The sequence below is a fragment of the Lathyrus oleraceus genome, chromosome 6 (genome assembly GCF_024323335.1).
Source record: "Lathyrus oleraceus cultivar Zhongwan6 chromosome 6, CAAS_Psat_ZW6_1.0, whole genome shotgun sequence".
NCBI classification, from domain to species: domain Eukaryota; kingdom Viridiplantae; phylum Streptophyta; class Magnoliopsida; order Fabales; family Fabaceae; genus Lathyrus; species Lathyrus oleraceus.
Window position 1 is genome coordinate 97,726,392 of NC_066584.1, and position 26,002 is coordinate 97,752,393.

Sequence of the window (26,002 nt, forward strand, 5' to 3'; positions counted from 1 at the left end):
ATTAAAAATATATTAGAGTAATGTGGAAATTATAATATCAAGATTATAAATAATTTTTTTACTAATAACTAGTATCAGAAATAAATTACTAATATTATAATTTTCGGTAATAATTAATCAATACGATAATATTTTAAGTTATAGATAATCTATTATATTTATGATTTGGAAATGATCGTGATAATAGTGTGTTCATAATATTTTAAGTTATAGATAATCGATTATATTTTAAGTTCATAATATATATTATTTTTGATGAGTTTGCAATATTGATTAGGATAATTAATTTATTAATAATATTTTAAATAATTAATTATTAATGTTCTTAATTAAGTTTTTCTTTAAAAATTTATTTGAATGAATACAAATTTATTTATATTTAAATTTTAAAATAAGTTGGATCTAAGCCCATATATTTGCAACATTCAAACAACCCACAAGTTTACAATAAAGTTAGTATGCTTTATAAACACTTAAAGTAAAACTAAATCAATCAATGTGGGACTTGTGAAAAACAAAACCAATAAATTTTCCACTCTTGCCCATCTTCATGCAACCATTTAACTTGTTTCTGAAAAGAACTCAAACTACTCCTACTTCTAGAGATGACAAAACTGTAACTTCTAGAGATAGCAAAACTAGAAAATTCAACAAGGCTTACAAATCAATATTCACTAATCATGTTCCCCCAATGAATGACATTGAAATTTGATTTATGTTATATGCGTTAGAAGATTTAATGTCGACACCATTTTCAACATTGAAAGAAGACGGTGAAGCTTTCAGTAATTTATCAGCTCTATGTATGATTGGTGTAGAAGTAGCAAAATTGCTCCAGCAATTTCGGTTGCTATTCTCAATCTTGTTCTAAATCTAAGTTCTAAAAATTTGTTTTGATCATGAATATGCTCAAAAATAGTATGTTCTAAATGAATTCATAAACAAGCGATGGAAATTTTGTCTCTAAACAACAACCTAAGAGCTTTACCCCATTCATATTGTTGATTTGAGAAAGCACACTCACTTCATTTATGAATTGTTCAACCTAATTTGGATCATTCTCTTTAACATATCAAATGATTTTTGATTGATGTAAATTTTTATAGGTGTGATCTATATGATAATAGTTATACGGACATAGGGTGAAGAGTTATTGGATGTATTATGTTACTAAGTTTGACATTTTGATGTCATTTGATCATGGGATATATATATATATATATATATATATATATATATATATATATATATATATATATATATATATATATATATATATATATATATATATAATATTAATGTGATATTGGTATTATTTAATTTCATGATGAAAAAATACTAACATATTAGTATAACATGGCCTAGTTCTAAGGTGTGCCACTTTTATCAAAAGGTACTAGATTCGATTCTAAGAGGAGTCCGTTTTTACACACGGTAATAGAAACAAGAAAAAAAATTGGAAAATTCAAAATTTGTCACTCATTCTCTTTCTTTTTAAGTGTCACTTTATTAATAATTTTTTATTCTTTTTTAATTGTCACATGCAAAGTTTAAAATAGTATTAATTGCACTTTTATCAAAATTATGTATATCTAATTATTACATAGAGAATGTAATAAATGATTAAGGGTAGTAAAAAGAAAATTATTATTTGAAAAATAATAATATTGATTATTTTTTTGGTATGTATAAAAAGTAAAAAAATAACACTTAAAAAAATAAAATAGAGTATTAAATTGTAATTAGTTGGATTCGAACACAATATATGTTCCTCCAAAGACGCGTATGGGGAGAAAACATCAGGGATAAAACAAGCTCTCGGATAAAGACCAACGTAACATTTTTTTTTGGTTTGAACAAAAAGATTAAGGGTTTTGTTAACTTATGCCCTTAGGGCACAAGTTAAGATTACTACTCTTAAAATTTTTGTGTGGAATAAAACAAAATTTTAAGTTTCAAAAAATCAAATACACGCATTACAAGAGAATATTTCTATAAATATATCATTAACTTGTGCCCTTGAGGCACATGTTAGCATTAGGCAAAGTTTAATTTGAAATTATAGGTGTTTAAGATACCAAGATACTATTATTTGATGTAATGATGTTTAAATTGTAGGTTGTTTTGTGCCATTTTAATTTTGATGTAATATATAATTTTTGGTTCGTTATCCAGAATATTAAATGATAAAAATGGCGTTGTTGGATATCGAACTCTGGATCTATAAATTATTTCACAATGATATTCATAATAATTATTGTTATATGTAGTGCGCTATCCTATTTACTACAAGAGACAATAGATCGTTGTTATAAACTACACACTTAGAATCGCACACAATCTCATAATGATTGGTTAACCGTGATGATATTCATTTATCAACCTTTGTGAAAGAGGTTTTTTTTAATATTGTATTCCGTGTAAAATGAATATTTTCTTTGTTTGTTTTTAAATTGATAAAACATTACTATATAATTGTCAAGTGTTGACCATGCTCATGACTCGTGACCATGGTTTACATACATGCTTACGTGGCTGTATAATCTACTGTCATGCTCATTGGCAATAACTTGTTTACGTTACGGTCCCTTTGGGTTATACGTAATTGATATCGTGTTTTCAAATTGTATAAGCGTTGATTGTTCTTTATATATCATTGATTTCTTTTTTTTATATATATATATTTATGTATCATAATATAGTTAGACACAGTGTGAACATTCTTATGTATAAACCTTAGACAAAAATTTCTTTGGCAACGTTTAGAAAACTCTATATATTTGATTTAACTTTTAGCGTCTAGCTGCTTCATGAAAATTCCATTCCTTCATTACATATAAAGAAAACATGTCCTAAGTATTTGAAAAAAAAAACACGTTATGTAATTTGTCTTTAAAACATTATGCAACAATATATCATTTGCATGTAAGCAAACTACGGTTAAATTTTTTTCATTTAATGATAATAAATTGTTAATGTAAAAAAATATTATATATATATTTAATCAAAATATTTTAAAATATTAAATCATATAAATAATTTAAAATTTATATACTGACTTGAGGGATACATGGTTGAAATAATTAATGAAATATGGATGAAGTATTTTAATAAAAAAAATTCATTTCAATAAAAAGTCTCGTCTAATAAGTGTGAAACCTAGTATGTTTTATCCACAGGGTAAACAAAAATGTGATGAGACTTCCGTAACAAGGCAAACAAGTCATATTATTCTCATCATCTTTTATGGATGGAAAAAATTTAAAAAGCAACTCCGTCCACATACAGCACATCCAAATCAACCTCTATATATAATCCTTCGTATCACCAACTTAACAAATAATGATATCATTTCTATACCAATTTTTCTCTTCCAAAGAAACAAATTATCAAACCCACGTTACTAAACTAGCCTATCATCTTTTGTAGAAATGAAAATATTTTGCGTGAATCCTAAAACGCCGTCGTTTTCAGAATACCACAACAGATCACCATCCTCGCCTGCAAATTCATCCACAACCATAACACCTTCAATCAGAAAAGCCACAGCACGCATAGAAGCAGCAGAAGCGCTTATATCCAAATGGAACTCCGAAACTTCAGATTATGCCAAATTAACTTCTCTCTTCTACGACAACAAAAGCGAAGCAGTTCAATACATTCACCGCGTTAACCAACTGCAAAGAGCAATGCATTCATTACTCAAACTAGAGTCTTCATCTCAGAAACTCATCCACGCACAAAACCTAATGCAAATCGCCATGAAGAGGCTCCAGAAAGAGTTCTACCAGATATTATCCCGGAACCAGGCTCACCTGGATTCGGAATCCGTGTCCGTTAGATCCTCTGATACTTCCTTTGATTCTTACGACGATATTGGAACTGCAGGGGATCGTATCTCCGAAGTCGAACGCGTTTCTTCTGACGTGGTTGATGATTTGAGAATTATTGCTAAATGTATGGTTTCTAATGGTTACGGAAAAGAATGTGTAAAGATTTATATTAAAGTGAGAAAATCAATTATTAATGAAGGCATTTATAAACTCAACGTGGAGGAACGAAGCTTCTCGAGCGTGAATAAGATGGACGGGGAAGTTCTTGAGATGAAAATCAAGAGTTGGTTAGAGGCGGTTAGGATTTCAGTGACAACACTCTTCGTCGGAGAGAAAAACCTCTGCGATCGGATTTTCGCTTCTAGATCCATCAGAGAAGCTTGTTTTGGTGAGATTTCAAGAGATGGAGCTACTCTTTTGTTCCGATTTCCTGAACTCGTTGCCAAGTCAAGGAAATCGGTACCGGAGATGATTTTCCGTATGCTTGACATGTATGCTGCAATCACCGTGTTGTTACCGGAGATTGAATCGATCTTCTCGTTTAATTCAACCGCTGCTGTTAAATCTCAAGCATACAATTCTCAGCAACGACTCATCGAGTCAGTAAAGAATATTCTCTCGGAATATGAATACCTAATCCTGAAGAACTGTTCCAAATTGGCTGCCAATTTCGGCGGAGTTCATTCCCTGACGACTCGAACAGTGCAGTTTCTCACTAGTCTTGCAGATTACAACCACGTGCTTTCTGAAATTTTCTTGGACATTCGTCCGCCGTTGATGTCAGCCTTGCCGGAATCTTACTTATATAGTCTAGAATTATCCGGCAACACGTCGGATATCGCAACGGGATTTTCTATTCAAATGACACGGCTGATTGATGTTCTTCTTTCCGAAATGGATGGAAAATCGAAGCAATGTAAGGATCTTTCCTTGTCTTTTCTATTCCTCGCAAGCAATCTCTGGCACGTAGTGGAAAAGGTCCGTGCGTCGAATTTACAAGACGTTCTTGGGGACGATTGGTTGTTGAGGCACATAACAAAGGTGAAACGGTTGATGGAAAACTACGAGAGAGTAGCGTGGGATGGAGTTATTTCGTCATTGCCGGAAAATCCAACGGTAACGATATCAGTGGCGGAGGCGAGGGGAGTGTTTACGAAATTCAGTCTGGAATTCGAGAGAGCTTATCAGAAACAGAATTCATTTGTCGTGCCGGAATCGGAATTTCGCGAAGAGATAAAAGCGTCTCTAGCGAGGAAAATTGTCCCTATTTATCGCGAGTTGTATGATACACATATGACTATGGCAGGAAGATCCGTTAGTGAAATGAATGAATGTGTCACTTTTACACCTGAAGATGTTCAGAACTGCATGGGGAATCTCTTCTCAGGTGGAAAAGTTTAGATCGAGAGTATTAAAACACGCAAGAAAAAATCATAGGTTTATATGTTTGTGTAAATGTAATTTTGAGAGAAAAAATAAAAATAGTGATAGTATTAATACTATTTCAAGAAGATTATCTTGAAAAACTTATTTCAAATTTGGTTAATTTTGATTATAAATATGTGAGTATTTTTACTATGGACTAATTCTCAATTAAGAATAATAGAGATGATTCTATTAGTAAAATAAATTTAACAATAAATAAATGGATTTTCAATAAAATAACGAAAAGAAAAATTTGGATCAAAATTTAGTATAGTCGAAAAATCTCATAATCAGGCATGCATTCTCTCAGAATAGAATTTGTATCCTTGACTTATCATTGATATGATATTGTTTTTATATACGCTTGGTTATAAGAGAATGATCGCTAATTGCAATGCAAGTAACTGTTGGAACAAAAAGGGTTTTTAAGAATGCTGAGAGAAGAAGAAGAAAGAAAAGAGATAGAAACTGAATTGTAAAAAATTAGGATTTGTATTGAGTGGTGTGCATTTACATCATACCACGCCTTTATATAGGCAACTAAAACTCAGACCTAAAACTATACGAATCGACCCAAGGTCAAAATATACAAGTTTCATTTTGGCTTCGACATAACAACTTAAGTGTTGTATTCGACTATGTCGAATACAACTGACTTCTACACCTACGACTAGCTACTTCGACATAATCGAATGCTAGATTTTGACAGAACATCAAATTATAACTTCCAACACACCCCCTAATTCATGTTCTCGAGACTTCTCATTCCAATGCTTTTCTTTAACTTGTCGAACATGACTTTCTTCGGGGGTTTGGTGAGTATATCAGCTAGTTGTCATTTTGTCTTGCAATACTCAAGTTCAAGCATTCCTTTGTTAGCTTGATCCCTTAGAAAAGGATACCTCCTCTCTATGTTCTTACTTCGACCATGACACACTGGATAATTCCCCAGGTCGATAACTGACTTGTTATCGACAAATAACTTCATTTTTCTAGGTTCCATTATCTTGAGCTCTTCGAGCAACATCTCTATCCATGTTGCTTAACATGCTACATATGATGCAGCCACGCACTCTGCATCACAAGATGACAAAGCCATAATGCTTTGCTTCCTTAAGCTCCATGATATTGGAGCCCCTTCAATCATGAATATGTAGCCTGCAATACTCTTTTTCTCGTTTTGATCTCCAACGAAATCTGAATCAGTGTAGCCATATACCTTTGCATCGGTGTTGGTATTCTTTTTCCTCGGCATCAGCACACCATGATCAATTGTACCTTTGATGTATCTCAATCCTCTCTTGACTATTGTTAGATGACATTCTTAAGGCTTCTCCATGAATATGCTCAACATTCCGAAACTTTGACAAATGTCTGGCTTGGTATTACAAAGATACCTCAAGGATCCAATTATTTGTTTGTATAGTATTGCACCTACAAACTCATCTTATGTCTTCTTCCTCAACTCTGCTATAGTTTCTAATGGTGTACCGGCTGCATTAGAATTGCTCATTTGGAACCTCTTCAATATATCTTGGGCATACTTCTTTTGGTGCAGAAACAATCCTTCATATGTGTCTTTGGACTTCATCCCTATGAAATATGATAAATTCCTAGATCGGACTTTTCAAACTCCTGCATCATATTCGACTTGACTCTTCTTATCGCTGCTTCATATGCACCTGTAATCAACAAGTAATATACATACAAGCATTATATGATTTGATCGACCCTGCCAGCATCGTTGACAAACACTCAATGTTCAGAGACACATTTTGTGAAAGCTGCTTCGATTAAGAAACATTCCACTCTCTTATTCCAAGCTCTTGAAGCTTTCTTCAAACCATAAAGAGCCTTCCTCAATCTGTACACCTTCGAATCTTGCCCTTTGATTTCGAATCCTGGTGGTTGATTGACATAGACTTCTTCTTCCAGAGGTCCGTTCAGAAATGCTAATTTTACATCCAACTGATGTATCTCCAACCCTCTGTATGTTGTCGTCGACACAACAATTCTGATTCTCTCTAGCCTTGCAACAGGTGCACAGACTTCATCAAAATCAACACAAGGCTTTTGCAAAAAACCTCTCGCCACTAGTCTTATGTTATGCTTGGAAATTTCGTAATTCGGCATTCGTTTCGGCTTGTAAACCCACTTCATATCAATTGTCTTCTTGGCTGACTCTTCGACAAGCTCCCATGTCTTGTTCTTCTTGATTGCCCCGAGTTCTTCTTTCATGGCATCAAACCAATTCGAATCATTCATGGCTTGACCCGAATTGATTGGTTTTGCTTCATCCATCATCTTTCTTTTTATATTAAGTCATCATCTACATCAACTGCTTGATCTGGAAATCTCTCATATCCAACTAGCTTTGTCGACTCAGTTCTTGTTGTATTTGATCTCCTAACATTTTTCCCAGGTGGTTCTTCGTTTCGATTGGTTGGGACTTCAGTTTGTTGGTTCTTCGTTCTCTTTTCAAACTGACTCTTGACTCCAATCCCACCCTTTGCTTTCATCTACTAAAACATCTTGATTGATCACATGTTTATCATCATTTGGTGAATATAGGGTGTATGCACCAGTTGAATAATAACCTATGAGCACCATAGCCTGACTTCAATCATCTAGTTTCTTCCTCAATTATTCAGGTACATTCCTGAAGCATATTGGTCCAAACACTCTAAGATGAATAACATTCAACTTCACACCTTCCAAACCTTAAAAGGAGTCCTCTCGACTATCTTCTTGGTTGGACATCTATTTAGAATTTATATTGTTATTGAAGCTGCTTCACCCTAAATCTCTTTGGTATATCTTTAGCTTTCGACATGCTCCTAATCATGTTCAGTATACTGATTCTTCCTCTTAGATATTCCATTATGCTGACGTGTATAAGGTGAAACTACCTCATGCTATATACCTTCCTCATTGCAAAATCTATCAAATTCTCAAGAAGTGTATTCACCACCACCATCAGTTCTCAGTTTCTTCAACTTGCATCCACTTTGTTTCTCGACATGCAATTTGTACTTCTTGAATTGTGGGAATACCTCACTCTTCCTGTCATTAAGGTAAATACTCATATATCTATTGAATTCATATATGGATGTTAGGAAATAGTAGTTACCTCCATTCGACCTCACTTCAAATGGTCCACACACATCAGAGGGAACTAGGTCCAGTTTTTCCTTCGACCCCATGGCCAAGTTATATTTGAATGCTTTCCTAGCTTGCCTTGCTTTGCAACATTCCTCACATACCTGACTTGGTTCCTTCATCTGAGGTAAGCCACACACCATCTTCTTCTAGTTGAGCACACTTAAACTTCTGAAGTGTAGATGACTATTCATGTGATGCCATAACCATCTCTTGTCTTCTTCTGCATTCGAAACAAGACACTTGTGATCAACGATGTTTATATCCACTTTGAAGGTTCTGTTGTCTACCAATGGTGACTTCAAAATCAGCCTTCCATCACCATGATACACCTTAATCTGATTCTTTTCTAGCTTCATGTTGTACCTTTTTGCGAGTAATTGACCTACGCATATCAAGTTACTTGTCATCAAAGATACATACAACACATCAATGATATTGGCTTTTCGACCATCCTTTATGACAACATAGTTATCTTATTTTCAACTTGATGTGATGTGTCTGCCATCTGCAAATTTTATCACTTCCTTAACTTATTCATCTAGCTCAGTGAACCAATTTTTATTACCAATCATGTGGTTACTGCATTCCTAAATCCATGTACCACATGTTAGTTTGCTTAGTGTTCAACTGAGTGTTGGCCATGAGTAGTACCACGTCATAATGATTATCTTCAGTATGTGCATATTGCACTTCATCGTTATCTTTCGCTCGCGCTTACTTCTTTCTTCGACAGTCTCAAGCATAGTGGCCAAATCCTTGACAGTTGTAACATTGCACCTCATGTATCTTAACTTTCTTCCTAGAATACTTGTTTCCCATTCCTTTCTTGATTAGATCATAGTGATTCTTTGAGTTCTTGCTTGACTTCTCATCATTAGCAAGATTCTTTCCGTGCTTTAAGTTCTCTTTCCCGGATTTCTTGATGAGTCTTGCTTGTAGTGCATGTTCATCCATTGATAACACCAAAACACACTATACTTTTTACTCGGATTGCACATGTTTTACCAAAATTTTATTATCATTTCTACTGTTATACTGATACTTTTCCTTGTTTTCAGGTACATGGCCTAGAAAAGGCCTTACTCAAATAAACAAAGCAAAACAGAGGAAAAGTGAGTAAAATGTACACATGGCGTTCAACATGGTGTTCACCATAGAGGTAGCCGTGAGGAAGATGACGTGTCCCACGTCCCAACAGTCACAAAGACTAGGTCCAGCCATTTTAGGAACATGGCGGTCGCCATCCCTACATGGTGGTCGCCATCCCTACATGACGGTCTCCATTTTTGATTTTGGCGCGTCAGTCAAAGGCAGTTGGAGATCCACTCCAACGACCACCACTTTTCTATCACACGAACGCCGAAGGAGTTATGTGATTCACTAGGTCTATTACTAGTATAAATAGGACATAAAGTTCGTAATTTGAAGGATCCAAGCTTAGTTGCAGCATATGACATATATTCACACTATTAAAGCGATAATTCGTCACATTGAGGGGTTACCGCACCATTATTGTTATTAAGTTTGAAGCATCGTAGACGTAGCATTTAATCTTGCCGCCATTTACATTTTCGTTGTACCAGATTCAAATCTCCGATTGGAGCATGTCTTTAATATATTCCAAACTATTTTGCTTTATTTACTTTACCGCGTCTCTTTAATTTCTTTACTTTATTGCATCGCTTTACTTACTTTTATTTCCTCGCACCGTTTTACTTTATTTATTTTCCTGAACCACTTTACTTTATTTTATTTCCCGCTTGTTACATTCCGTGCAAAATATATTTTCAAAGCTATACATTTATTTGCAAGTTCTTTTTGAAACTCAATCGTACACGTATCACTTTAATATGTCACATCTTGCTTTTCACGCACATGTTTTATTGTTTACCATAACCATGTCCAGCTAAATCCTTAGTGCTGGAATGTGAGGATCGTGGATTTGACGGTACTCCATATGTTGTCTCTGTAAGAGTGCTTTTGGGGTTGTTTTGACTTTAATACAATTTTTATGTGATTCATTTGATCGGTTACTATGAAAGTAGTACCGTGACCAAGTCGGGTAAGATCAAAAGTCGTCGGACACTTAAGATAAAATTGGTTAGTTTTATACTAATAAAAACAGCGGAAGCACTTTGTTAATTAATTAGGAAAGTTTAATATATTTAGAAGGAGGTTTTGAAACTATTTTCGGACACTTATAGGTTTAGAATCTGGTTGTCCGAGCATATGCTCGAAACCCTTTTAAGTTAAAATTTTCAATCAAAATTACTTTTCAACTGAGTTAAAGAGGTGATTACATAAAAAAACATTTTCTACTTTAACGCAAGACGCGATCAGTGCAACGTGAGTGGCTGGTATAGATTAAAGATAAAGTATGGTTCCGAAAAATAGAAAGTGACGGTTCCTTTTTAATTAACTCTTTTTTAAGGAAGAAAACATTGCCCCATATGTAGTTCAAATTAGAGATAATAGGAGTATTGTTGATTGATGTGATCTATGTTTCAGTATTACATCTTTGAATTCATTTAAACGTTATTATTTTCATCTATTTCTGTTCCAAACATTCTTGATATCGCCTTAGATAAACACCATTACAACAGTTAACAGTAGATTGACATTTGGTCTTTGTGGGATCGATAATCTTTTATATTACTCTGACGTACTCCATATACTTGCGGAAAACACGCATCATCCACCTTTTCCCTTTTTGAGTTCATTTGCTTCATTATCATCTCATGAGCCTCTAATGAAGTTGAAGTTCTTCTAACGTTATCTCATCTAGGTTCTTGGACTCTTCAATTGACACTCAAATGTAATCGAAATTTAAAGTCAAAGATCTCAACACTTTCTCAATCTTCTGCAAATCATTGATTGGTTCACCACACGACTTCATATGGTTCAATAGCAGCACCACACGTGAAAATTATTTTGAGACTGATTCTTCTTTCATCGTCTGGGCCATCTCTGATTGCCTTATCAACTTCTGTAACTTCACCCTTTTTATTTTTCCATCTCCACCGTACAAGTTCTTCAACTTGTCGCGCTACTCCTTTGGTCGTTTCTTCTCCATTTATCTCCTCAAACACGTTAGGATCCACATACTGGTGAATCAAGAACATACAGTTTCCATATTCGTTTCTTCGTTCCTTGTGTGTAACTTACTGAACATCATCCTCATTCTCTTCCAATGCAGGTACTCCATCATTCACGATCTCAGTCACATCTTGAAATCTGAAGATGAACTTCATTTGTGTAACTCAACGTTCATAGTTCTCTCCTTTGAAAACTGATAGATTTACTTGAAATTGCATTGATGTTGTGTTTTCGTTTGCCATTGTAGATTCTCTCTGAATCGCAACCCAGGCTCCTTAATACCAATTTGTTGGAACAAAAATAATTTTCAAGAAAGATGAGAGAAGAAAAAGAGAGAAAAGAGATAGAAATTAAGTTGTAGAAAATTAGGATTTGTATTGAATGGTGTGTATTTACATCATATCATGCCCTTTATATAGGCAACTAAATCCCAAACTCAAAACTATATCTATTAGGGGTGTTCGCGGTGCGGTTTAGGCAATAAAAATCATCCGAACCGCAAGAGAAAAAAGCATGCGGTTTGGTTTGGTTCGGTTGGCTTTTAGAAACCAAACCAAACCAAACCAATGCGGTTTGGGTTGGTTCGGGTGGTTCGGTTTTTTATGATATTTTTATTGTGCCATACATACACTTATAGAGAACAACATAACTTTGTATTTAGTCATTCATACATGACTAAATAACATCAAAACTCATCATATTTAGACAAAAATGTTCCATTCAATATACAAAAAATTAGATTAGACAAAAGTGGAATAGAAAACATATATAAATAGTAGCATAAAATAATATCGAAGACATTATAATAAAACATAAAAAACATATGAGATGAGAGATTAGAGAAGATGAAAAAAAGAACATAAGAGATGCGAGATTGAGAAGAAATGTGCGATAAAAATATAATTAAAAGAGAAAATAGTAACATAAAAGATGAAAAAGAAATAACATAAGAGATGACTTACTAGAGTAGAATAGGCGAAACCTACATAGAAAAGAAAACGAGGAGAATGCGTGATACTACTATGAGAGATTTAAGAAGGTTGAAATTGAAACCCTAAGCGTGAGTAAGAGAAAATCGTTTGCAATTGTAAGGTTAAGGCATACTAGGTTTGATGTTTTGGTTGGATGTGGGATAAGTAAAATTTGGGTTGTGACATAATGCGGTTTGGTTTGGTTTAGTTCGGTTTGCAAAATACAAACCGCAAACCAAACCAAACCGTGCGGTTTTATTTAAAAATGACCCAAACGAATCTGAACCAAATGCGATTTTTTGCGCTTTCGGTTTGGTTTGGTTTGCGGTTTTCTATTGGGTTGGTTTGGTTTTGAACACCCCTTTGACCCAAGCCTAAAATATACAAGTAATATTTTGACTTCGACATAATAACTTAAGTGTTGCATTCGACTATGTCAAATACAACTGACTCCTACATGTACGACTAGCTACTTCGACATAGTCGAATGCTAACTTTTGACAGAACATTGAATTATAAGTTCTAACAGTAAGTGACCTTGCCTAAAACATATTATTTTCCTAATACACTTCCCTAATATAATACTTATAAAAAAATTCATATTAAACAAATAACCAACAATCAAAAGTAGTAAACATAAAACTATTTGATCTCGACTAAATTACACACTCTAACTCTTAGTCTTAATACGCAAAATGAATTTTGCTTTGGTTTGGCCATCACATCTACAAGTTGTTCTTTAGAGTTGCAATGATACAACTCTATCATTCCATCTCTTATGAAATTTCTTTGAAAGTAAAATATAACATCAATATGTTTGCATTTGTAATGCATTATAAGATTCTTTAGATGCTTGATGGTTGAACTATTGTCGCACAATATGATTGTGTCATTCCTTTGTGTTTATCCTAATTGAGGAAAAACTTTCCCGATCCAAACTCCCTTACATGCACATGATACAACTATCATAAACTCTACTTCAATATTGGAGATAGTAACTATATGTTGCTTCTTTCATGACCATGAATTGATTCTTGAGGAAAGTATCATATGTATTTTCCTATGGATGGAAATGAGTAAGGATTCGGTAATGTACTATAGTACATGTCTCCATACCCATAGTTTGAAAAATAATTGTACCTGAGCCCATACCTGCGTGGACATCAACATTTGCTTCGTAAAAATTAGTTTGGAACAGGTTCAATAAAATTGTTTGAAACATGGTCCAATCAACAGGTTTGAAACATGGTCAGTAAAATTGGTTCAGTAAGGTTCCAATACTCTAGTTTAATCAAGTTACAAAACACCAAATCCAAATTCATTTCATTCTCTGGCTCAGTCATTACAGCATACAAGACAAGCATAACACAAACACATATTTTTCCTAATTCATTATATACTTAAATAGACAAATGACAAAGTACATTATTTTACTTTAACACATGTGTTATAAATAACACAAACACCAATATTAAACCTAAAAAATAACCCATATATTTATTCTTCATCTTTAATAATTCTTTGTTTTTTCTTGTCCTCTCAATACCTCCATAAGCTCATCATTCTTGTCTTTCAACGATCTAACCACCTATTTTGCATAATTGCTCATTTCTTCATGAAATCATTTGAAATGGTTACACCATTTTCTCCTCATAACCGTAAAACAACTATAAACATAAAACCTTCTTCCAAGATTCTCGTATGTCCATGATGCAATCATTGGTGACTCAATGTCACACAAACATCTATTCCATCTTCTTCTTAAATTGAACTAGTTCGATGAAGCAAAAGAGACCATTGAATAATTCATTTGCTTCAAGAGGAAAATAAGAACAAAAAAAATTGATGGAGAGGCAAGGATATAAAGAAGAGAATATGAGAATAAAAATATAGATCAAGAATAAGAGAATAGAGAGAAGAAGAGATGAAGAAGAGAACATGTTTTTAGGATTTAAGGTTCATTTGACTATTAATAATTATGTTCTTTTTAATAATAATAATAAATAATTAATATATATATTTTTAAATAAATAAATAAATTAGTTAACAAATTAAGAAATATGATGTGGAATTATAAGTTGTCATTGTGTAACTGACATGTCATTACTATTATTGTCATGTCATTAAAAATTAGTCTCAAATTAGAAAGGGAACTAAAATTCAAAAATATACTTGAAATAGGGACCAAGATATGGATTTTAAAATGGGAGGACTAAAACTCAACAAAAAAAAGAATAAGGGGGCTAAAATTGCAATTAAGCATTTTTTAATAAGGTTAAAATTTTAAAATATTAATATATTTACAATCTTATATAAATATATGAGTTGTCTGAGTTTGTGAGTTGGTTACAAATGATCCACCGTATAAGCCACATTAACAGCAACAACTTTTGAATAACGGGTAAGTTTTCACATGGAACCATTTGATTTTACTACTTCCATGCCGCTGCCACCGGTCAACCCACTAGACGGGGTTGCATCTAATCCTCCTAGACCATCATTATGGGATATTCTCACTGAAGGCCAATGAGTCATTATTGTGAAGGAGATATTGGAACTGGTTGAAAATGTACTTATGAAAGTCTCTCTTGAAGGAGGAAATCGATTGCTACCAAAGGTCACGATGGATGAGACGCTTTTTCAGGAACTGTGTAATCATTGGAAGGAGGCGTTAGTCATCAAAATCCTTGGGAAGAATTTTGGATATCATTTAATGAAGGATAGGTTGAAAAAGATGTGGAAACTTAACGGAGGTTTTGAGATCATGGATGTTGACAATAGTTTCTTTATTAGGTGAAAACTGCTAGTAGATGGGGAGAAAGTTGTGTCAGAAGGTTCGTGGATGTTGTTTGACCATTGTTTAGTAATGGCTCGATGGGCTCCAGACTGTGCATCTCCTCTTGTAAAGGTGGAGAAGACTTTGGGTTATTTCCAGGGCTTAACTTGTTTTATTATGATGAAAGTTTACTTTTTGGTTAGGCAACTATTATGGGTACTCCTATTAAGGTAGATACTAACATTGGGAATATAGAGAGAAGAAGGTTTGTGAGAATTTGCGTGGAGATTGATTTGATATTGCGGGTTATCGAAAAGGTCAATGTTATGGTAACTGGTACAACGTGTTGTATGAAGTTCTTCACATAATTTTCTCAAATTGTGACTATTATGGACATCACACCCGCGATTTCAAGAAAACACCATATAATTTGACGCAACCAACCATTCCTACAGTGGCGCAACCAAGAGGTCCGCCGGAAAACAATGTTGTCCATGTGAAAATACTAACGAAACTGCATCAAGAATTGGGCGAAGAAAGCTCCGAAATTGTAGCAAAAGAATCTAGAGAAAGAAATGTAGTTTGTGGTGATTGGCTAGTGGCGCAGAAGAAAAAACGAAACAAAAGAGTTAGTCATGGTCAAGGAAAACCTTTATCAAATAATGCGTCTAGAGATCCAGGGAGATATAAAATCAAGGGATTATGTCTCCTTAAAAGGAATAAGTGTTGTCAGCAAAATTGATGGATCCAATCAAATTGACGTTGTTTCCAAGAAATAGTGATTTGATAAGAGTTTACCTACCCTTCCAGATGCGCGTCAGCCAACATATAGAGGGGACCCATGCGCCAAGCCCAAGTATGCCATTTTAAAACCACATCTTGATATGAGCGGGCCTTCACACAAAACTGGGCCAACTTTTAATTCTTGCGCAACACAAAATGGTGTGCCTAGCACTGCTAAGTACACCTTTATCATTCACATAATAAATTTGGGCATGAAGACCATCACACGATACACCATTTTGCATTTTGAACCGACAGCAAGTCAGGAAGATAGAAATAACTTATGCGCTATAGATGAGGGTTCTACTCAAGAAGAGGAAGTTATTCATAAAACTCCCTTTGAATGGGAGTCGGCTACATAAAGATTGTCTAGTGTCTGGGACTTGCTTTGTCACCTCCATCAACTCGACTTGTTATGTTAGGTTTCAAAGAAGTCGTCATGCTCTCTTGGAATATTAAGGGAGCCTCTAATAATAAGGCTAAAAGGCACATGATGGATTTGATTATAAAAAACTATTCAACATTTTTAATCGTTATTGAAACACAGAATGGTTTTCATAAGACCAAATCCTTCTGGGATAGAGATGGATATATGAGTGTTCACTACATGGAAGTGTGTGGTCGTCCAGGGGAGTTTGGGTGTTAAAGCATAATGGTAGTAACATTGATACTATCGTGAATGATGTCTTTATGGATAAAATTACTATAAATCTATCATTGGGAACTTCCTCTTGGTATGTAACTGGAGTTTATGCTAGTACCATGTAAACTTCTCGTCTTGACCTATGGATCCACCTCATAGATCGGAGGAACACTGTTGATGGTCCTTGGATGCTGATTGGAGACTTTAGCAACATCGTTCATCTGAGTGAACAAAAAGGATGTAATTTTAATAATTCTAGGGAAATTGTTTTGTTGAATGTCATTGATAAATATAATTTAGCTGAAGTAGACATGAGTGGTGGGAAATTCACTTGGAATAGGCCTTGTACTGGTAATCGAATGACCTATCACAAGCTGGATATGGCTCTGGTTGACGTTGCTTGGCGTATGGCTTTCCCTAATGCATATGTTAAGGTGTCGTGTATATTTTATTATGATCACAACATTATCCTTAGGTGCATATCTCCCCCCCGATACCATGGACCGCGTCCTTTTAGGTTTGAGGAAGCTTGGATGACTCACCAAAAATACTCCAATATAGTATATACTGCTTGGGGAAAATCCTTATATGGCATTGTAACTTGTCTTCATTATGTGCAACACGATTCTATCCTTATTAATAAGGAAAATTTTGAAGGTAGAGAAAAACAAGAAAGTGGGGTTTGAATTATTTTCACAGTAATCAAAAACTTTTGCACCACCACTCACACAAAAATAAATGCTAACAACACAAGAAACTTATCCTGGTTCGCTTGAAAATCAAAGCTACTCCAGTCCACCCGACCAAGGTGATTTCTCCTTCAATAAGGAATTAATCCAATAATCTCAATAGATTACAAAATCGTCTAAGAGTTCAACAATCTCTTAGCCCTCTCAAGTCTACAGACTTAAACAAGTCACTTGAGGAATATCAACAAATTTAGAGAAGTACAGGTGTTTCCTTAGTGCTTCTAGGTAAGCAGTATAAACACAATTAAGAATACGAATCAATGATCATACTATGAGCAACCACTCTTGTGTGATTACTGAATTTTACAATGAAAGTATGTTGAGTATATAGATCGAAGTATGTTGCCGAATTCTTATGTATTCTTGGTAATCAGTATGATGATGATGAGGCCTTTATATAGTGCTTTGAGATGGTACCGTTGGAGGGAAATTAATGGAGATTTCTTGTCCATTATGAGACTTAATGACATTAACTTTCTTGCCCTTTCCATAGCAGTCTTGGAGCATAATCCATAATTTCCTTATAGAGATTTGAACCATACTTAGAATACTTCTTAATTAAGTTTCTAATTTTGATGAGTCAGATGAGCGTGAGTCAGATGATTTGTTGAGCGTGAACCAGAGTGAGCGGAGTCAGAGTCTTTGGGAAGAAACTTATAGTCTTCAGATATTCTTTTAACTGGTCTTTAGATAGTTATCTATTGAATAAACTTCAGATAGTTGTTTGTTGAATAGAGTTCAGATAGATGTTTTTTGAATAAACTTCAAATAAATGTTTGTTGAATACACTTCAGATAAATGTTTGTTAAATAGACTTCAGATAGATGTTTTTTGAATAGACTTCAGATAGATGTTTGTTAAATAGACTTCAGATAGTTGACTTCAGTTAGAGTATCTTCTGATGTTGTCTTGCAGAGTCATTAGATGTAGAGTCTTTAGACATCAGATATGAACTTCAATGTCAGATTATGTATGTGATTCTTCATAAGTGTTTCTGTTCAGAGCCAGATATGATTTCTTCATTGCTGGATCAGCTTTTCTGGACTGCGTTAGATGCCATATTTTATTTTCCTTAGATTCATTTTTCCTTAGAAACCTGCACACTTAGAGAAAATTATTAGGGTATCAAATTGTTTCATTCTTTGTTATCATCAAAGCTTAGAGATATATTACAGAACCAAAATCTTGTTCTAACAAGTTTTGACAATATCAACAAACAGAAGCACAAAACTGAGAATACACTCAGGGGTATCCAACGCTCTTTGGAGAGAATAAATTCGGCAAGACTAGTTTATCTCTAACAGAAGCTTGAACAAGAGTATGATGAGACTCTTACACAAAAGGAGATTCATTTGTATAAAAATTCTAGAGATGATTGGATTAAATTAGGAGATCATAACACCAAAAATTTTCATACCAAAACAGTAATCAGGCGGAAGATAAATAAACTCCATGGACTTCATCTTCCCAATAGTGTTTGGTGCAATGATGACACTATTCTCAGGGAAGAAACACTAAATTTTTTTCAAGGTCTTTTCTGCACTACATCTTCTATACTCCCGTCTAGTATGGATGACTCAACTATGACTCTGATCCTTATTGAAGATGTCCACCACCCTTTTACTCAGCAGGTAACGAGGGAAGAAACTACTTATGCATTGAATTAAATGCATCCTTTCAAGGTGCATGGCTCTAATGTGTTACAAATTATTTTCTTTAAACAGTTTTGGAATATAGTTAGAGATAATATTGTCCAACTTTATTAAATTCTTTTTTGATAGGTAGTTTTCACTTCTCTCTTTCTGAGACTCTTGACGCATTAATTACAAAGGTAGTCTGGCCCCAAAATTTTAAGGAATTCAGGCCCGTTAACTTGTGCAACACTATTTACAAGCTTATTACAAAGATTATGGTTAATAGACCTTATCATTATCTAAATCAGATAGTTGGACCCTTAGAGAGTAGTTTTTTCCTAGTAAAGAGACAACTAATAATGCAATTATCCTCTAATAAGCAATTCATTCTATGCATAAGTATAAAACGAAAAGAAAGTTAACATGATGTTCAAAATAGATCTTGAAAAGGCATATGATCATGTTAATTGGAATTTCTTATATTTTTGTTTAAAGCGAAATAGGTTCTCTCCCATTATTATAAAGTTGATCATGCATTGTGTAAATAGTTCCTCTATGTATATTCTTTGGAATTTGAGGCGGTTACCAAATTTTATTTTGATTAGATGATTACGACAAGGTGACCCCCTTTCACCCTACCTCTTTGTTACCTACGTGGAATTCTTGTCGCAGACAATCATCAAGGAAGTCAACGAAGGCCATTGAAAACCTGTTAGGTTATCTCGTAATGGACCCCCTCTATCGCATTTATTTTTGAAGGAGAATTGCGGTCCAAAACGCAGTGGAAATTAAAAATTTCTCCTTTAGAGATCCTTACGAATGGTCATGATCAGTGATAGAATATTTACCTCTTGTGACGGTTGAATCCTTTGGTGCAGATCTCTTGTGACGATCAAACCCTTTGATGCAGATCTCTTGTGACGATCAAACCCTTTGATGCAGATCCACTAAACGATCACGAACGTTGAACGATGACAACGTCTCTACTCAGTCCACACGAACGGGTTCCTTCAATCTCAGTGCTAGCTGGTATGAATGAAGGCTTTGAGTGAGAGAGAGAGAGAGAGAAAACGAAAATAATGCAACCGCCAATTTTTGCTTCTGCACAAGGGTTCTATTTATAGAACCACTTGTGTGGGCTTCAAGCTAAAAGCCCACTTAAGTGTATTTTGGCCCATATCTTATAATATGCCCAAAATCACTTAAGCCCATGGTACCTTACCATATTTCGTATTCTACTCAAGTACACCGTACCTTACGATGTTCTATAATCCACTTAAGGGCACCGTACCTTACGGTATTCCTTAGTTACTCTATCTCTCATCAATCCGTCCTTTGTGTGTGACCCTGTAGGTTTTCGTGACGTTGGCAATTATATTAAATCACGCATTTAACATAATAAACAGTGAGCGGTATCTAGCAACACATCACTGCTACCCAAGACACGAAAATGTCATGTGATCTGACAAAACCATCTGTGATAATAATTATGTGTATAATTACCCTTTTGCCCTTATATCTATATTGAACACAAGGCATAGACCGTGTCATCCTTGTCCAGTTCAATATTGGGCCCATAGACATTTATCCTGTTATGCAGGATGGGCAAATTCCATCTAGGTCACTCATGTCCCTCAGCATGCTTTGTGGAGTACCCATCAACTGTCTTTATGGTTATCCAGTTACGGATAACGTTGGATCAGCAATAAAGCACTCGACTCTACATCTAGGATCCATAGTGGTTTCAGGTCGAAGAGTGGAATACACTATTATCACCATGAGAATAACTTATGACACCTTGCATAACTTTCTATATAGTATTCTCATAGCGGGTCAATCCGGTATAAATATTACTCTTAATATTCATACCTATGTTTAAGACTTGATAACTCTTTATCCATGATCCATGAGATGTGATCATCAGTCTACAAACATAATAGTCTTAATGCTTTAATGTTATCCCACTTCACACTAAAGCTCGACTACGAATACTTTAGGAATAATGTCCTTATGTTTAATGTGTTCTCATGATTAAGTCACACTTAATACATTAAACGGACTATCTATTCCAGGGACTTTATTAATCAACCATAATAAAGAGAATGCCTTTTATTATTCGATACAAGTACCAAAATGTATTGGCCTCTAGGGCTTACACCAACAATTTTTTGCTGATGATGTTCCTTTTTTGTGAATGCTTCTAACTCCCAAGCAGGGATCACTTCTGATATCTTGAATTGTTTTACCATGTTTTCTAGCCTTAAAGTGAATGTTTCTAAATCAAAGGTGTTCTTCTATGCTACCACTAAGAAGAGTAAACTGGATTTAATTGTCTCCAACACATGTATCAAGTGAACTCTTACTCTAGAAAAATACTTGGATTTTCCTATGTTGCATGGTCGTCTTCAACGCAAGGACTTTGAGTTCCTATAGGAGAAAATCAGTAAGAGGTTAGCACTTTGGAAACATAAATTGTTAAAGAAGGTTGGTCGTTTGACTCTGGTTACGTTTGTTCTGAACTTCATCCCAAATTATTATATGCAAGTGGCTTGGCTACCTCGGCTAACTTGTGATTTTATTGATAGGATGTCTATGATTTTTTTTTGTCGAAAGGTAATTCAAACTCTGGTGTGCATCTTTTTTATTGGAATAAAATTACTAAGCCCAAAATGTTAGGTTGTCTTGGGATCCAGAAAGCAAGAGAGGCCAATACTTCTATGTTGGGTAAGCTGATTTAGGGTATTCATCGGGATTGTGATTCTCTATGGGTCCATGTTTTGAAGCATAAGTACATTAGTGAGGAAATGTTCCTTAATATGAAAAAGAAATCGGGATTAGTTACTTGTAATTCAATTATGAAAGCTCTATTTACTCATAAATATGACTTTTAATTTAGATCGGAGGATGAGAACTCCTCTTTCGGGTTTTCCAATTGGTCTGGGGTAAGGAAATTAGCAGAGCGGGTTCTCTATTTGAATATCCACGATCTGGAAATGTGAGTGAATGGTGTTTACATGGATGGGAATTGGAACTTCAATTCATTATATACTAATACTCATCCAGTTGTTTGTGATCTCCTGGAAGCGCTTCCCATTTGTTTGAATTCTTTAGTTCCTGGTCGATTAACCTGGAAAGACAACTTCTATGGTATCTATACTTCTCAGGATGGTTATATCTGGCTCAACAAACTTGAATTTTTCATAGTACACCAAACAATAACTCTTGGAAACGGGTGTGTCATATTCATGCTCCTGAGAAGGTGAAATTCTTCCTTTGGACAAATTTACATAAGTCCTTTCCTATGAGATCGATGTTGTTTCATTGTGGTATGCTCCTGACGAATCTCTATCATAGATGCAATCAGAATGTCGAGACGACTCTACACTGCCTGAGAGATTGTGAATTTTCTACTTGCTTTTGGAAATATATTGGCTTCTTAGACCCACTATTCTTCCAAGGGTGTAGTTTATATGATTGGATTAGACATGACATCAATGGTGGTTCTATCTTTTTAATTGTTTGCTAGTGGTTGTGGTGCGCTAGAAACAAATTGTATCTTACAAATGAAGTGGTATATTCCTATATTTTGAAATCCATCACATTTAATTATGGTAATATGTTAGTTAAATATTTTCTCAAGCATAATTTGTCTTATCCAACGAGAACGACCACGTAGAGTGCATACAAAGGTAGTAATATGATTTAGAATGTTGATGGCAGTAGCCTCGGTAATCCCCATGTCTCTAAATTTGGTCGATTGATTCAAAATGAAGATGGTGCTTGAGTTCATGGTTTTGAGGATAATATTGGTTATTACAATATCCTTCAAGTTGAACTTATGACATTATATCAAGGTTTTCGTATGACCTGGGGGTTTGACATAAAAAATTTGGTGTTATTCTGACTCCAAATTTGCTATCAATATTATCACAAAATTTGTTAATGTTTGACATCACTAGATAATGGCGAGCTCAAATATTTCATACTCTTAAAGAGGAGAATGTTTGTGTTAACTATCTAGCAAAGCATGAGGTTAATAATGATGTGGCGTACTTATCGCATCTCGAAAAAATACGACCATTCACGATGGTCGTGGAAAAATGATTCGAACAGAGTCGCCACCAAACTTTATTTATTCCAATGAAGGAATAGAAAAATATCGATAAAATTCTTAAAAAAGAAGATGGTCGTCGCGACCAAGTTCGGGTTAGGGAGTCGATAACGCAAGGTGGAAGTATTAGCACCCCTCACGTACGTTGTACTCAACGGGAACCTTTTAGTTAAAACTTGCGATTGAATATTGGCTTGTGTTAATTGTTTTCTTCGAGTTATTAAAAGTGTAAAAGAAAAGAGGGTCGCAAAAATATTTTTATTAGGGTTCTTGACAAGATTGCGACTCTTGCTCCTACGTATCCTCATGTACAATGAGGAATTCAAAGCTTCGTAGTTCGGGGAAGACCACAATTTGTTTGTTGGTTTGTTTTAATGAACAAGTACTTAGATCATATTCTAAGGGTCAAACATTTGTTTGTCTACTCTCGGTGGAGGTTTAAGCACTAGTTTGTATACACATTAGAAATATTAAACATCGTTCTTTTGAAAAGATTTTGATTGATTTAAAGTGTGTTGGATTGAACACGTGTTTAGATCGCATTCTAACGGTTAAATATTGACTTGCATGCTCGCGGTGGAGACTTAAGCGCTAATTTGTATACGCATTAGAAAGGATTAGACAAATGTTCTCTTGTGAAAGGTTTTCGATCGCACGGGGTGGGGAAATAATTTTGATGTGTTTGAATGTTTTTTTAAAGGTGAATGACAAATGCTTAATGAGAACGAGACGTGAGTCTCGGGACCAATTGTTCGGGGTATTATCGGAATGCTAGACTCCAACGATACCTTTTTCATTCAATGTATTTATGAAATTTGTTTGATGGACAACGAACATTCAAAAAGATTGTTCAAAGGTTCTACCGGAGTGCTAGAAAGGTCTCTCTTTTTGTCCAAGTTTTTATGTTAAGGATTTTTAGAAACGAAAAGAGTGAATGAAAAGCTAACCCAAAATATGTGCCTCGAGAGAGATCATTCAAGGATTCAAGACATGTGAGACTCCAAGGATAATCTTCTTTCGTGTTTGTTTAAAAAAAGATTTTAATGTTATACTTAAACGGGAAAAATTAATTCGCATCGATACAAAATTAATTGAGGGAAAAGAGTTTGAAAAATTCACTTTGCGTTAGACAAAGAATTATGATGTGTTTGTAAATACTCCTTTAACTATTTATCTATATTTATTATTATTATTATTATTATTATTATTATTATTATTATTATTATTATTATTATTATTATTATTATTATCAATTTATTTAATTAATTGTAACAATTAAAGAAATAAACAAATAAAAACCAATAATAATAAAATAAATAAAATCAAAGGATTTTGAAAATCCACTTGACGTTGGACCAAGAATTTTTACACTTATAAAATATTTTTAACATTGATATAATCATTCATTTAATTTTCAATTTAGATAAATGAACCAATAATAATAAACATAAGTTTAAATGAGCTAAAATGATAAAGATGAGGGCATTAGTATGAAGGAAATGGTAAAACAATAAGATATGATTAAAATAATTAAAATAATAATAATAAAAAAATACTATGAACAAAATAAATGATAAATAGGGTGCAAGAGAAATAAGTAGATATGAGTTTAACAAACAAAATAAAAAATAATAATATAACAAAAAACGGCCCAAGACCCAACTTAACCAAACAAAAAAAAAATATAGTAAAAAAGAAACAAGACAAAATGGAGAGATTTCTTTCTGCCACCCCTAATTAAACCTAGCACCCCTCAATACATATGAAAATACAACGTTGTCCTTGCAAAATCACTTCACCTATTTTCCAAATTTACACGATTCAAACGAATTTTTGAAAATTTTGGGGTGATACCGGAAATTTCGAAACAACAATCGAAAATTTCAAAAACAGTATATTTTTTTACAGTAAAAGTAAAAAAAATCTAGGATTTTGTACCCAAAATTCCGATTTTAAGGCTTTTAATTTTACTGAATTTTTCAAAATTTCCGATACAAAACCCCATTTGGTTTACTGGAAATTTCAAAATTTTCGGTAGTTACAAACACTTAGTTTTTTACTTGAAGTTTTAAAATTTCCGGTATGAACACAAAATTGTCGGTGCAATCACAACCATATAAAACTACCGACAAAATCCCGAACGTTTAAAATTTCACATAAATAATACTATCGAAAATTTCACTTTGGTTGAAATTTTCGATATCAAGCAGTAAATTCAAAAATTTCCAAAATTATTTGGAACATACCAAAAATTGTGAAATTTCCGTTATACTGAAAATTTAAAATACACTATCGGAAATTTTGTAAGTATCAGAAATTTCATTTTTGCCTACTGAAAATTTCAAACGTAAATTTCATTTAAATTTCATTCAGGGATAGTTTTGGCAATATGAAAATATGGGGATGTCATGTTTAATTGGGGTGTGAGGTTTAATGCTCCAAAATGGGGGGAAGCAAATTAAATCAAATTAGGAGCTCATTAGTGCTAGTTATACAGCGCCACGTGACACATTCAACATGCATCATAAAAAAGAGGAACGAATGATTGTGATTAATTATGTGTTTCTTCAATAATAACACAAAATCCATCCCTATCTTAATCATAATTTGGTTAATTTTTCATGAAATTAAACAAATTAATAATGAAAGTTTATCTACTCGATCTCACGAACAACATGGAATACTCAGAATTAATATATAAGCCACGAAAAAAACAAAAATTAAATCACTTTTAATCATGGAGGATCAATAATACTTTAAACTCTTGATTTAAAATCAATTGAGTTTCCATTCATAACAATGATGATTAAAATATTAAT

General features: G+C 34.0%; 1 protein-coding gene across 1 annotated transcript; it reads left to right on the forward strand.

Annotated features, from left to right (window-relative positions):
* Positions 1 to 3,306: 3,306 nt before the first annotated feature.
* LOC127097486 (exocyst complex component EXO70H1-like) lies at positions 3,307 to 5,344 on the forward strand. The gene has a single exon (XM_051035983.1). The coding sequence runs from the start codon at positions 3,432 to 3,434 to the stop codon at positions 5,232 to 5,234; it is 1,803 nt and encodes a 600-aa protein (XP_050891940.1). The 5' UTR covers positions 3,307 to 3,431; the 3' UTR covers positions 5,235 to 5,344.
* The last annotated feature ends 20,658 nt before the right edge of the window (positions 5,345 to 26,002 follow it).